General features: G+C 38.4%; 2 protein-coding genes across 2 annotated transcripts in view; both read right to left on the reverse strand.

The window, feature by feature from the left end:
- Positions 1-13,620, reverse strand: part of arhgef10 (Rho guanine nucleotide exchange factor (GEF) 10) — a 96,699-nt gene that overhangs the window by 17,130 nt on the left and 65,949 nt on the right. The window lies entirely within an intron of this gene.
- LOC118598040 (kelch repeat and BTB domain-containing protein 11) lies at positions 8,221-13,278 on the reverse strand. Its single transcript, XM_036210091.1, has 2 exons — positions 13,143-13,278; positions 8,221-12,080 (listed from the first exon to the last, which is right to left on the reverse strand). The coding sequence occupies exon 2, from the start codon at positions 12,024-12,026 to the stop codon at positions 10,188-10,190; it is 1,839 nt and encodes a 612-aa protein (XP_036065984.1). The 5' UTR covers positions 12,027-12,080; positions 13,143-13,278; the 3' UTR covers positions 8,221-10,187.

A 13,620-nucleotide genomic window follows, 5' to 3' on the forward strand; every position in this document is an offset into this window, starting at 1 on the left:
AAGCCCCATTTCATTTTCCACCTTCATTAATGCATCTCGTTGCCAAGGTTACAATCGTTTAGTAACAGTGGATGAAAAAAAAAAGCAAATACATTCAAAGAAAGCTTTAATATTTTGGATGGGGGGAAATGAATCGGAGAAGCGTTTTAATCCTCGGGGCTACAAAGTGTTGGGCGCATGTTTATCACAAAACAAAGCCGTTTTCATCTGAACAAACATTTTCATATTAGACTTTGGGAGCTTACACACAATGAATGCACGAATTACACTTTGCTTTGTGATGGAAGTGCATCCTGGCTGCACATGTGGACAGGAGACGACGTTGTTGCAGCACAATGTCATTAGATTTTTATTGTTCCCTCCTGCAGTTTGATGAGCAGAGGCAGACACAATGACCCAGTTTGCCATGGTTGCTTGTAGGGGGTGCTTACAGTGAATTGCAACACAAAAAAAACAGCACAAAAACACTCTTAGGTAACAATAAAACATAGTGTTTGTGCTGCAGCCTTACAAAGCGTTATGCTTTCGGTCTGTTTATTTGCTTCGTTTGGCTCTGCTAAAGTGTGATGGGAAAAAAAAGGCGAAGAGCTCGAGGAAACGCAGGGCTGTAGGTGGTGGAAGCATTGATGAGTTCTGAGACTAGCCTCTTTCGCATGCAAATTATATCTGAATTTCTCATTAGCATAAATGCATGAGCAACTTTAAATGCTTTTAATTTTCAATCTCGCCAAGCAGAGGAGTAATTTGTCACTGTCAATATGGGAGACTAAAAGGAGGGGAGGGAGGCGGCGGGGAGGGGGGGAACCAGAGGGAGCCAAGGACTCTGAGCTAAAAGGGATTCACAGAAAATTTTTGATTTACTAATTGAGTGATGTGCAACTCAGTCGGATTGCCTTGAAGGTGTAAATAATTCTGTGTAGACTCAAAGTGGAAAAAATGAGAGAGTGCGGGATGGATATGGAAAAGCACATTACATGATGCTTTTCCTCAGGCCATACTTTTCTCTGGTGATTTTCATTTTGCAGCCTTTTTTTCAATTTTGCATTTATTTTCCTTTTTCTAAAGAGGTCCAAGTTAACAGTTTAAGGAACATAATCAACTGGAAATTAACAGCAAAATGTCACATATTTTTCTTTCTCTGTTCAAAGCTCGTCATCCTGAACCACAAAATCCTCTCTGAAGCTTATCGTATAAGCTGCCGTCGTTACGAATTTTATCTTTATTCTTTTTAAGATGCAAGAGTAATTGACACTAAACTCTGAAGTCTAAACTACTCTTTTTTTAAACAGAGCCTCTGATTTTCAGATTAACTCAATTTAGCTGTCGGTAAAACTGTGCGTGTTGGATGAAGATAAAGAAGAAAAAGGTTGTATTTTTGCACAACAACAAAAAGAATTAAACTATTGGTTTTACATTTAAAAAGATCTTGGTAAATGTACCTAAACCTAAAATCTATCAATCGTGTAATTTGACTATAAGTCAAGTTTCCATGTACTTCCAGCATTTTTTCTGATGACAGAGGACACATATAAAGAAAATTAAGCTTAAAACTCTATTTCTGAGTATTTCTATGTTAAAATTATTATAAACAGGGCAGAGGAAAAAAACAATTTTTTTTTTTTAATGTGTCCTGTCCAATAGCTGAGCTGAGCAAACAGAGAAGAGCTGAAGGTATCTTGTGTTGGACATACTTGGAATATGCATAGTTGTAATCTATATGTATAGTTGGAATCTTCGGAAACACGCGATATATATTTGTTTAAACCCCCTTTCTATTGGAGACTAAACTTTATTCATATTAATTATGCTTTTTTGCGGGACCAGACGGAAAAAAGAAAGAGAGAGTGGGATGTTGGAGTAGTAGGGGGAGGAGGAAGGGAAGGAAAAGAGGATGATTAAAGTGTGCATTTGTGTGTGTGTGTTAGAATCACAAAGCAACAAGTTGCTGGAGATTTATCCTCATTACTCTCAGGTGTAGATGTTAGTCTAAAAGGGGCGGAGCCTGTCCACAGACATATTCAAATGTTACAAACATACCTCTTGTCTCTAAAGATCTTCACACACAAACATGTCAACATGTACACAATACAAAGTCAGTTTATCTGGAGGTGCGACTTATACATGATTAAAAAAATAAATACATAAAAACAACACTAGAGGACACTGCAAGTATTTGGTACAGACAGCAATAAATGTCTCCAAAACGTGCAAGTTGTGTATGATTTTTGGGTACTGTGAATTATACTCCGGAGTTGATTATAGGCCAAAAAAATACGCTATTCTCGCTCTGCAGAAACGGTGTCCTTAAAAACAACACTTGTTTTTTTTTTAATTTTGGCTAAAAACAACATAATCGTAAGAGACCTACTGAGATCTTCCCAACTTCCACACACACAAAAAAAAAGTTTTAAACTTTTAAAATGTATGCATTAAATATGTCTACTAGAACTAGGAAACACAGGCATCAATTGTTGCTTGAATTTAAAAAATAATTTACATCTAAATACAAATATATGCAGTAATCATGTATGAACAAAAAGTTTAATTTCAACAATTCATCTTATGATATCCAAAAGTGTTTCTGACCTACTTGTTTTTCTTTTCAAGTTCCCATAGGTGTCATGTCCTCTTTAGACACCAGGTTTCCTCTGTCCTCCTGCAGTGTTTGTAGACTGAAACTCTTGGTGGTTGTTTTCCAACTTATTTCCCTTTTCCTCCCCAAAGATCAAGCAGTCATTATGGTCTTCGTTCATGCGACATTTATCATTTGCCTGTTCTCCAATTTGGTGAAACAAGCTTTTAGTTGTGCTGCCTCTTCTGACTGGAACACTCTACAAACTGAGAGGAAACTGTCTAATTTAGTTCCTCTTAGTGCTTTTTGTAATATCTTAAAAAAACAAAAAAAACCCAAACAATGAGTTCTTTGAACAGGGCTTGTGTTTCTAATTTGTTTGTCTTTTGGTTCGTATCTCTTGTATGCCTAATTGTTGTTTTTTTATGGACAGTTTTTAATTTTCTTTTATTGTTGTTTTTTTTTACTTTCTATTTGTCTTCTTTTGTTAAACTTTTATAATTTTTTTCCGTGTGTTGCTGTCAAGTCCTCTTTCTAAAATAAATGTTGATTTCAATTTGGTTCATCTGGTTGATTAAAGGTAAATACTTGATGTGATACTAAACTAAAAATATCTTCTTTATAATAGTCAAATAAATCTTTTGTATTCATAATCTTGATCATTGAAAATGATTTTTTTTTACATTTTCTGTAATCTTGGCACTGAAATGATACACTGAGCTTTTATACTTTATATTGGTTCAGTTTTTGCTAAAAAATATTCATCCAGCATGTTAGGAAATTAAAACTGCTTAAAACTCTCATCATATAAGTGATAGCATATGTTCCTTGTTTAGGTTTAGATCTGCTTGTGTAAGTAACAAAAGTTACCACAGTGATAGACCTGGTAAAGAAAATAGCCCTGAACACCAGTTTGTGTTTAAGGCTTCGTGTCAGAAGTAGAGGAACACAAGAGACATAGCGACTTTATGAAAGAAACAAAATAAACTTTGTTTATGGTGATTGTGAAAGTTGTGGCTCTGACTTTTTTGTTCTCTGGTATAATTTAGTCACTTTTTATGGAGTTTACTGGATTTAACCAAACTAACTCAACCATTGTTTTATATGAATGAAGTTACAGTGTAGCCCCCACCATCATCACGATAATCCAATGCAGACTGAATGTTAATTTTAATTCTAGGAACGTGATTTTATTAAATTCTAACAATAAAATGACTTTAATTAATACATTTACTCACAAATCCAGCTCATACAAAAAAAAGTTCTCTAATGCATTTAGTAAATACAGAATAAGCGTTTAGGGGGAGAGATCAGGACAGAATTTTCCATTTATAAAGCTTAATTAGTAGAACTCACATTTAGCACCCCAGTTCACCTTTTATCTTTTGTAGCTCTGCTGACTTGATTTCTACTTTTTAGACAGTAAAAAAACACTGCCAAAAACTGTCAAGCATTTGTTAAAACATGTTTTCTTTACACAAACTCCCTTTTTAGTCTGGCAGTTTCTCCTTTGGTGCAAGTTAATGCTTGTTAGCTGGTTTCCTCTGTTTACAGTGTGGTGAAAAAGTATTTGTAACTCAGTCATCGATTCTGCTTTTCCTTTGTCTGTAATGTTCCTTGTAGTTACATTATTTAGTCTAAATTAGCTCAACAAGCTGTACCTTGGGTAGATGTAGGAAAAGAGGGTCAACAGTCTCTCCTCATCTGGTTTGTCCATTAGGCCCTTCGTCAATCCACACCTCGGGTCCTAAGTTATGACTAGCTCTCATGTCTCTTGTTTGTATTGCCCCACAAGTTATACTTTTCCCAGAAAACGATAGTGTCCACAGGGGGCTGGAGCCAGACTTCTACTCGGAATGCTGCTGGGTTATTGCAACCCCTTCCAACTCCCAAAAGACCACGGTCCCTTGTGGTCTCCCAGGGATACCTCCACTTGGGTCTTGAGACACCGTTAGGCTAAAAACTACACTGCTTACCTCTGCCACTGCTCTTTCTGGTTCATGGGTTCCTCTTGCTGGCCTCAGGAGGCTCTGGTCTCAGTCCCATTAACCCAAGTCTCTGATGGGTGGATTCATTGTGCCTGAGGGACAGCCTGTTGGGTGCTGCTCCGTTAGTACCTACTAGGAGAATGCTGATGCCATGCATCCTTGTGTCCCTCCATACTGGGTACCTTCCTTGAAAGTGTTTTACAGCAACAGTCCCATTCACACATACACCCACACAGCTCTACTGCCGAACACTGGCACCAGGAGCAATGTGAGGTTTAGTGTCTTGCCCAAGGACACTTCCACACATGGATGGGCAAGGTGGGAACAAAACCTGCAATCAATCAGTCAGGGGTCAACTGCTCTGCATAATAACAGAAGGCCTGACTATTCATTTTGGATTTCAACCTCAAAGTAGTAAAGTATATGGCTCCCTGGTTAATTGGTCCATTCCCTTTTCAAATGTTCTCAATCTTAGTACTCTCTGTTAAAACCCTACCTTCCATACGTCCAGGACTAACACTGTACTCTGCTCAGAGTTGGTGCCTTCCTCTGGACCTCTACAGGCCTGATGTATTCATTGTAGTTGCGTCTATTAGGTTCATTTTTTCTTGGGTCTCAATATGGGCAAAGCTTGCACTATCTGCTTAACTGGAAGGGTTAAAATTAAAGCAAAAAAATGATTGATCTAAATACAAGAATGAAAGAAAGAAAGAAAGAAAGAAAGAAAGAAAGAAAGAAAGAAAGAAAGAAAGAAAGAAAGAAAGAAAGAAAGAAAGAAAGAAAGAATGTGGTGTTTGGAGAAATTGCAGATAATGCACCTTGAGTTTAATATTAAGTTTAGATAAAATTTACAAATCTGCTTGCACTTGAGACCCTTAATATATTTCACTTCTAAATAAGACAACAGTTTGTTAGATTTTTAAAATGTTTTGAAGTTTAAACCAAAATTCTGGATTTTACTGCAATAAGAAGTAAATTTCAAACTTAAATATACCGATTAACCTTCTTTGAAGTTCTTTTTTTGTTCTCTGACAGCTCTTTTTTTTTATTAATGTGGCCTTCAGGTATGAAAGGCAAATTAATCTAAGCAGGACTTGATTGATGTTTTTTGTAAAGAAATTAAAATAATTTGTGGTAACCTTGCTTCTAGAATTTGCATTTAAAATATCAGGTGAACAAAAATATCTAGAAAATCAGTCTTCATTTTTATGAACAAATCTGGTCTTTTATCGTAAAAACAGATTTGTCTTCTGCAACTCTGTTGCCATCTTGTTAGATGTAACCATCATTCACCAATAAATAAGAGCCTAATTTTCAGCCTTGGCTTATGTCCACTCTCAAAATCCTCCAAATCCTAAACTAAAAAAACGTTGAAGTCAGGCTAGAAACTTAAAAATCCAGACCAGACTCTATAGAGGTCTTTCACAGGATCGCTCCTTACTTTCAGACCTCTAGTGGATTAGCCTTTGCTAACCTTTTAGACTCCTCTAGTTGAAAAATAGTGTATGAGACAAAAACTTATCTAGGAACTTTACAAATAAAATTATTCACATGCATATTTCAAATAGTATTTTAAAAGAAACTTTGATAAGAAGTTATGTTTGAGAGCACATGTGTGTCAGACGCTTAAAGAACATATGCTAATAGCATGTAATGTTATGCTAGCTAGCTAAGCTTTCAATCTTTAATGTATTTTGGTGGATAAAATGGTCCTAAACACACAGATACAAGGGTCAGTATATACATTTTCTTCTTTGTATAATTAAGTAAAGCTAATGGGCTGAATTCAAATTTATTTTAAAACCAATTGGGCCTTCAGTTGGTTACATAATCCACACTCACTGAGTGTGGACCTATTTAACAAAAACTGGTCACTCAGACGTGCTTTTCAGCTTTTGTTCTTTTAATTTTCAAAAACCTAGAAAAATAGTGGTACTACCAAACATATTTGGAAATCTTTGTTATTAAAGCACCCCAATTTTCATATGTGTGTAAACAACACAGTATCTTTAAATTTTACTTTGAATTTTGCACCTTTGGTTTTAACTCCACGGCAGCGGGTTTGTTTTATAGACAAGTTTTTGGCAAACAATTCAGCATTACAAAGTGCTTCTTGCTAATTTATAATTGCACCATAACTGCAAGTTAACCTTTATGTATGTAGACTCTTCTGCAAATGTACAGCCAACTAGCATCATAAAAGCTCAAACAAGCCAGGATGAAAGGATTCAGGACAACCACAATGCTTACACTGCCCTCCAGTGTTGACTTAGTGAACTGCACGAGGTAAAAAATGTCAGCTTCAGTACAATTTTGACTAAAATAAATGTTGTTGTTGTTCTAAAGAATCAAATCTTTATTCGACATGGGTCCCAGTACAAAAGAAATTGAATTACACTACTGTCTATAAATCTAAGCAATTTTCTGTTCTGTTTTAAACACCATCATCATCAACTAAGTGTGTTATTGTTTTATTTACGTTTACCATACATTAATAGTTTATACAAGATGTATCCAAAAGTAACATTTACGCATTTTTACATGCTTGTGTCAACACAAAAAAATTATTTTTTTAACATTTTTTTTGTCTTTGTATCAGATATTTGTTAAAGAAAATATTTGTTTAATTATAAGCATATTGAATTTTATTTTGTGTTTTGTTTCTTTTAAAATCTTTAAAATCTTTTAAAATCTTTAAAATGACTTATGACAGGGAGAGAGGTCGCTGTTCTAGCAAATTTGTAGACGCTTAGAAAATCAATTAAGAAATAAAATAAGTTTTAGAAAAAGTTTGGTTTATGTGATTATTAACCATTATTTTTGATTTTCCAGACTGATGCTTTTTTTCTTTATATTGCTTAACTTATTCCTTGCTATAATGAAAAATGATACATAATTGACTTATACAAGCCCTAAAAAAAATAAAAAAATAAAAAGTGTTCTGGTTAGATTACTTTTTTACATTTTTTTAATTTGGTTTCATCACTTAACAGATCACTCTCCGAAGGCTGACACCAGCAAGTAAAAAAATAATAATAATAATAATTTAAGCATTTATATCTTAAATTGGGGTTAATTTAGCTAATTTCAGTGTTTTTTAAACAAACTACACATTTTCCGGCTTATTATACTTAAAAAAGATTACCCATAGACATTAAACGTTTCTTTTTGGACTTTTTCCTTAAATTGTACACCATGTTTCTTGGAATTATTAAAACTCACATAAGTAAAATCCATCTTCAACTCCTCTGCTGAGAGATGAGGATGCTGGAGCCTATCCTAGCTACTTATGACAAGGGGAGGTTCACCCTGGACACGTTCATAAGTATTTATGGGACAATTTAAATTCACCAATTAACCTATGAAGCATTTTTTTGGATGTTGGGAGGAAGTCAGAGCAGAACACATACTAAATGAACCAGGAGAACGTGCAAACTCCACACAGGACAAAAACAGGCACCACACCAAATTCAATAATTACCGTTTCTATGTCTAAATATAGTGATCAAAAATAGAAAGTTTCAATGAAACTTTGTAGAAAAGAAGTTCTTATGCATTGATAAATCAAAAGATGTTACAACTGTTGTCCACCAGGTGGCAATAATGTCCTTTGAAAGATGTCATATCTTTACCATATTAATGTACTTAATTGAGTAAACACACATTTGATACATGGAATATTTTATTTGAAGCACTTTTTGACTGGTATGGTCCAGCGGTTCATTCAAGAGCTCACTCCAAATACCACAAACAGGAAGCTATGAGCTTGCATTGCATTACTGGGGAGCATCACAGCAGCAGGTTCCCACTTGAATCAAAGCTCAGACAAAAAAAAAAGCTCACAGCAATACAGATGCCAGCCAGCAAAATATCCAAACCACATCGATGTAACCTGAATCAGATCAACGCCTATGCAAACAAGAACCAGTTGTTCCAAGAATAGAGCTTTCAAACCAAACTCCCACGGAGCTATCGCAGCAACACACATACAGACTGCTGCTGTATAAAACAAAAATAAAGAAACTGTTTTATGAATGTGTACTAATGCAACGAGATCATGACCTGTTAGTGTTATTACTTAAACAGAAGTTTGTTTGTGGAGCACTTTGGTCACCCGGAATCTATAGCTAGACTGCAGGTAAACAGCTAAAAAAGGAGAAGGACACTTTATGTTTTAAGTAAATTCTCATTTCTTTTAAAACCGTACTAAGTTTAGGTCCTTTTTATATCATACTTGTTCATTTTTGCTCTAATTGTAGAACTGACCAACTTGTTATGTCTTGTGGTGTTTTTTTAGTTGTTTTGTACAAAATACTTCATTAAAAATAGCATCTGAAATGTTAGAAATACATAAAATTGAATAAATCTACATAAAAATGTCTAAGTGGATTAGAACCCATAGATGATTGAAATGGATCTTCATCATTTAAGGCTGAATCTAAAGCAGCACCGACTTCCGGTCAGATTGCACTTGCAGACGTGTTTTCCAGCGAATCAGCCCCATTTACGACTATGTAGGCGAGCCAGAGCGGGACATGTCATGATGATTATGGTTTTTTGGTTTGAACACAAATTAGGTTCTTAAGTTAGAAGATACAGAAAGCCCTGTAAGTGTGTAAGCCCTAATAATAACAACTAAATACAGCTAAACTACGGTCACATATCGCAAAATGCCACCGCACTGCGACATAAATGGAAGTTTTTTAGCAGCCACTGTGGGTTCAAATAGGGAGACAGCATTGATGCTGCAAAAAACTCATTATGGTGTTGAAAGTACAACAGCGACTTAAAGACCTCCATATTGACAAATTGCAGCTGATGCTGAGAAGAATACAAAAAAGACAGAACATTGTGCTTTGATGGGAGGCATGTCATCTAAAAAATGTTTAATTTATAAGATTATATAAAGGTGTGCTCAAAATCTGAGTTGCAAATGACCAGAGTTACAAAATGGCCCACTTTTATATACCCCTGGTGGCACTTGATATGGGCAGCCGCTTTCGGAGAAATTTACACAATGTCCAATGAGAGTTGTCTGTCTGGGTGCTCCAGCCTTGTAATTCCCCAGATGTAGCCCAAATTTGTATTGTCTTCATCCCCAACGCCTGACTGCTGCCACCTACATTCAAGACCAAAAAAAAAGAGCCGGCAGCATTAAATTTAGAAATTCTTCTAATGCCTCCCCATAGCGCGGTGGCAGTTGTATTTGTGACCGTAGCATTAGATGAGGACCACCTGCATTCATTTGCATAGAACCTGCAATACAAAACTTTACTATTTCTATTTATTGAATTATTTATTTATTTTTTTTTACCAAAATCAACGTATGTCCACTTAGAACGGACTGTTCTTCTTTTCTAGTAATAGAGGGGCACTGAACAAATATATGAACACTAAATTGAATCACTTTCATCATGTCATTATTATTACAGACACATTATTTAACATTAAAATTAAATTAAGGTTGAACCCTGTAGATGCATTAAATAGCCATGCAAATGCACACATTCCATTGCAAGCAGTCAATGAGACGAGTTAAGAGCTGACATTGAAGAGTATAGAAGGTCTTCTGCTTATTGCGATTTGGCTAAACCACAATTATTGTGTAATTCTGGACTAAACACGCATTATTTGACTTTTTCAGGCTTTTCAGGCAAGCTGAGAACAAAAGGAAAGAGAATGCCCTTGGCGTCCAGGGGGGCTCCTAAAGTCTCCTCGACGAAATAGGCGTTTTCCTCCTCCACCACAAACTGAAGAGTTTGGCTCCTGTTCACGCAGTAGATGCAGTTTCCAATCACAGCACACCTGAAGGGGAGGTGGTTGCCAAGCCTCTGCGACATGCAGTCGTGCCACATCTTCACGATGGTGTTGTACTTGAAGACGTTGATGCCCTGCTCGCGGTTCACGTCAAAGCGGTAGATGAAGCTTTTCAGGGCGACCATGTCAGACGACTTCTTCCTGCTGTTGTTGTACGGACACTCCTGCCACTCATCTCTCTTTGGGTCGTATTTGAGGAGACGGTAGAAGAGAGAGCCCCCTGAAACGTAGAGTTCGCCGCTGCACGTGGTGGCTTCGTGGGCCACTGCAAAGGCTCCCTTGGGCAAGGGAGCCACTGTTGTCCAGCGGTCCATGCGTGGGTCGTATTTTTCCACGGTAAACAAACATTCTCCTCCGATTGCGTAGAGGAAGCCGTCCATTGACACAAGCTTGAGCTGTGCACGTGCCTGGTTCATCGGTCGGATCTCCGCCCAACGGTTAGTGATGGGGTTGTAACAGAAGACCTTGTCTGAAACTTTGCCCTTATCTCCCTTTATCCCCCCTGCAATGAACAAGTAGTTGTACATGGTGCAGATTCCACACCCTTTAGTGTTTATGTCTTCGGGCATTACAGTCAAAGACTGCCAGTCCTGCTCTGCTTCATTATAGAAGTAGATCATGTGGTTCTCCTCCAATGAACCAACTGATAAGGGGCTCTGTGGACGGCTGCCACAGCGACTGGGGGGCCGACTTCCGACACGGTCAAACACGTCATTTACTTCTGCAACCATTAGAACTTTCCTGCCCTCAGTTCTCTTCTTCAGGATCAGGTCCCTCTCTGACCCAGTGAGACGCCCGTAGACGGCCGGGTCTTTGAGGATCTGGAGGAAGTTATTGCTCATGAATCCGTACGCCGTTTCCTTCAGCTCACTGAGTCGCTGCTTCTTCGCAATGGTCAGGATCTCATAGCAGTTCTCTGCGGTGATCTGCTCTGACATGGAGTCTATAGCTGCCTGGACGGCACAGTGGATCTGGAGGATTTTTGCCCCTGTGATGACGTCCACAACGTTGTTCTTGCTCACGCTGATCTGAGAGGTGTAAACATAGTCTATCAAAGTAGACATAGTCTTGTAACTAACGCCCTTCACTTTCAGGACACTGCGGGAGAGACGTGCTTTGAAGTAGTCGCTCTTCTCTGCCAGGACAGCCTTGTGCGCGTTGATGGTCTGCCCGCCTACTTCAATGACTAAATCCGGCTCAGCTTGTGCGCCCTCAGCTTCCTGCCTGCTGTCATTGCGTTTAAGGCTCGATTGAAGATCAGTTTCTTGTTCAGCTCGGCTGGACAGGCACATTTCTCCACTAAACGGCACTTTTCCTCCATTGTGGATTTCACTGTTTTGTGGCGTACCATCGGTGCGGCCGGACATCTCAGAATGTGTCGGATCAGCGTTACTGCGGAGGAGACATTGGTCAGCTTTCTGGATGTATGAGCCGCTATCCTCCTGGTGAGCGACGTGGTTATTTTCCATCAATCTTCCGTCCAGCAGGTATTCCTTCTCAAAGGGCGGAGGAGAGCGGAAATCCTGCTCATCCTGCAGGAACCCTTGAACACAATCTGTGTGGCGGTCATTCCTGTCTTTGTCTGGAATAGTGAAAAGGTCCGGCTTTCCTGAGTGGAGGATGGAACCAGCACTTTCCCCCTGACTCATCTCACTTCAGATCAAAGACGATGTCCTCAATAATCATACTGAGCAAAAAGACACCTATAAAAGGGAAACAAGGGGGGAGAATGAAAAACATATATTTAAGCAGGGGCAGACTTACTATTAGGCAAAGGTAGGTGAATGGGGGCCTTAACCACTTTGGGGCCCACAAGCTAAAAACTTAACATAAATGTGAAATAATCTCAGTGTGATCTGTTTATGCCAACACACATGGATCTAATCGTGGTTGCATCAGAATATAGCAGAGCAGACCCTTTTTTTTTAAAATGCATTTTTTGTCTCCTCCTAATTCACAACAATTTAAATGAAAAAAATACTCTAAAATTCATTTTTTAACTTAATTTTTTGTATATATGCGCTCCACCATGAGAAAAGTCCCACAAGAACATGTTCTAGAAATCTAGAAATTTGACAAGAAAGTCAGTGAGTAACATATTAGATTATTTAATATTTTCTTTAAAGAAAACAAAACATTTCATTGACGTTAAAATGTGATTTTACCTTTTGGATGCCCATTAAAACCTTTTGATTCTTGACATTGATGCAGTCTGAAGAGGTTATTCTCCTGACGTTTTATTCTAGGTAAGGATTGAAAAAAAAAAGATGAATTGACCCACTGTAGAGGACTTCGTGTTATTATTTGCCCAGGACCCCCAAACTGTTAAGTCCGTCCCTGTATTTAATCTTAGTAACGTTAGCTTCATCCTCGAGGGGGCGCCTTTTCCTCAAGGACCAAATCCAAGGGGAAAAAAAACTAAAATCTTTGCAACTGTTGCCATGTCACTCGTCACACATAATCATCAACTTCATAACACACGCAGCTTTATAACCTCAAAAAACGCCAAAATCATGAACACTCCCTGCCCCTTTCTATGCAAGCTGAACGCATGCGCAGACTGTCGCCTCGCTGGTGGAATTAATTCCTGATAGCGCGGATGTTCTCCTTAATAATTACATAAACAGCTTGAGATGTCATCTAACAAAACATCAATCAAACGGTGGCGAATCAAAACCACGTGTTAATTAAAAAAAAGCACAATCCGGTGTTTCTGGGATATTTTCGAGCATTAGCAATGTAGTGGAGAATCTATGGAGACCTACCTGCGTTTTCTTGCTTTGACTGAGCAGATCCCTCGTCTGCGGTCCTTCCACAAAGCTGTTACGTAAGGCGATCAGGCGGCCAGCTTCCACTTCGCTCCTTCAGATGGTTTAGCCCACCCGACCAGCGATTATCTACATGTCTACGGACACCTCGGAGGTTCTGCTCCTGATCTGAAACCCTCCTGGATTCCGTAGAGGAGGCGAGACCAGAGTAGCAAACCACGCTCTCCCTTCCTCCAGGGCGCACCTCCCTCAGATCAGCGCAGCGGCAGGAAGCGGGAGCGGTCCGGCCGGCGGCTCCCACATCTGCTTTAAGAGGGACACCTTTTGTTGTTTGTTCTTTAAATATATATTTATATTTTAGGACTTGACAAAAAAGTAAGGCGGGTGTTTTTTTTACACCACGCCCACTCCTGACGATTTTTGACCACGCGTCGCTCCATCTGTTGTAGGCGCGCGCCACTCCATCCCAAAGATG

The sequence above is a fragment of the Oryzias melastigma genome, linkage group LG22, assembly GCF_002922805.2.
Source record: "Oryzias melastigma strain HK-1 linkage group LG22, ASM292280v2, whole genome shotgun sequence".
In the NCBI taxonomy this organism is placed as follows: domain Eukaryota; kingdom Metazoa; phylum Chordata; class Actinopteri; order Beloniformes; family Adrianichthyidae; genus Oryzias; species Oryzias melastigma.

What these genes read in the sequence shown, in the direction of transcription:
- LOC118598040 (XM_036210091.1), bottom strand. Translation starts at nt 12,026, where the DNA reads ATGAGTCAGGGGGAAAGTGCTGGTTCCATCCTCCACTCAGGAAAGCCG.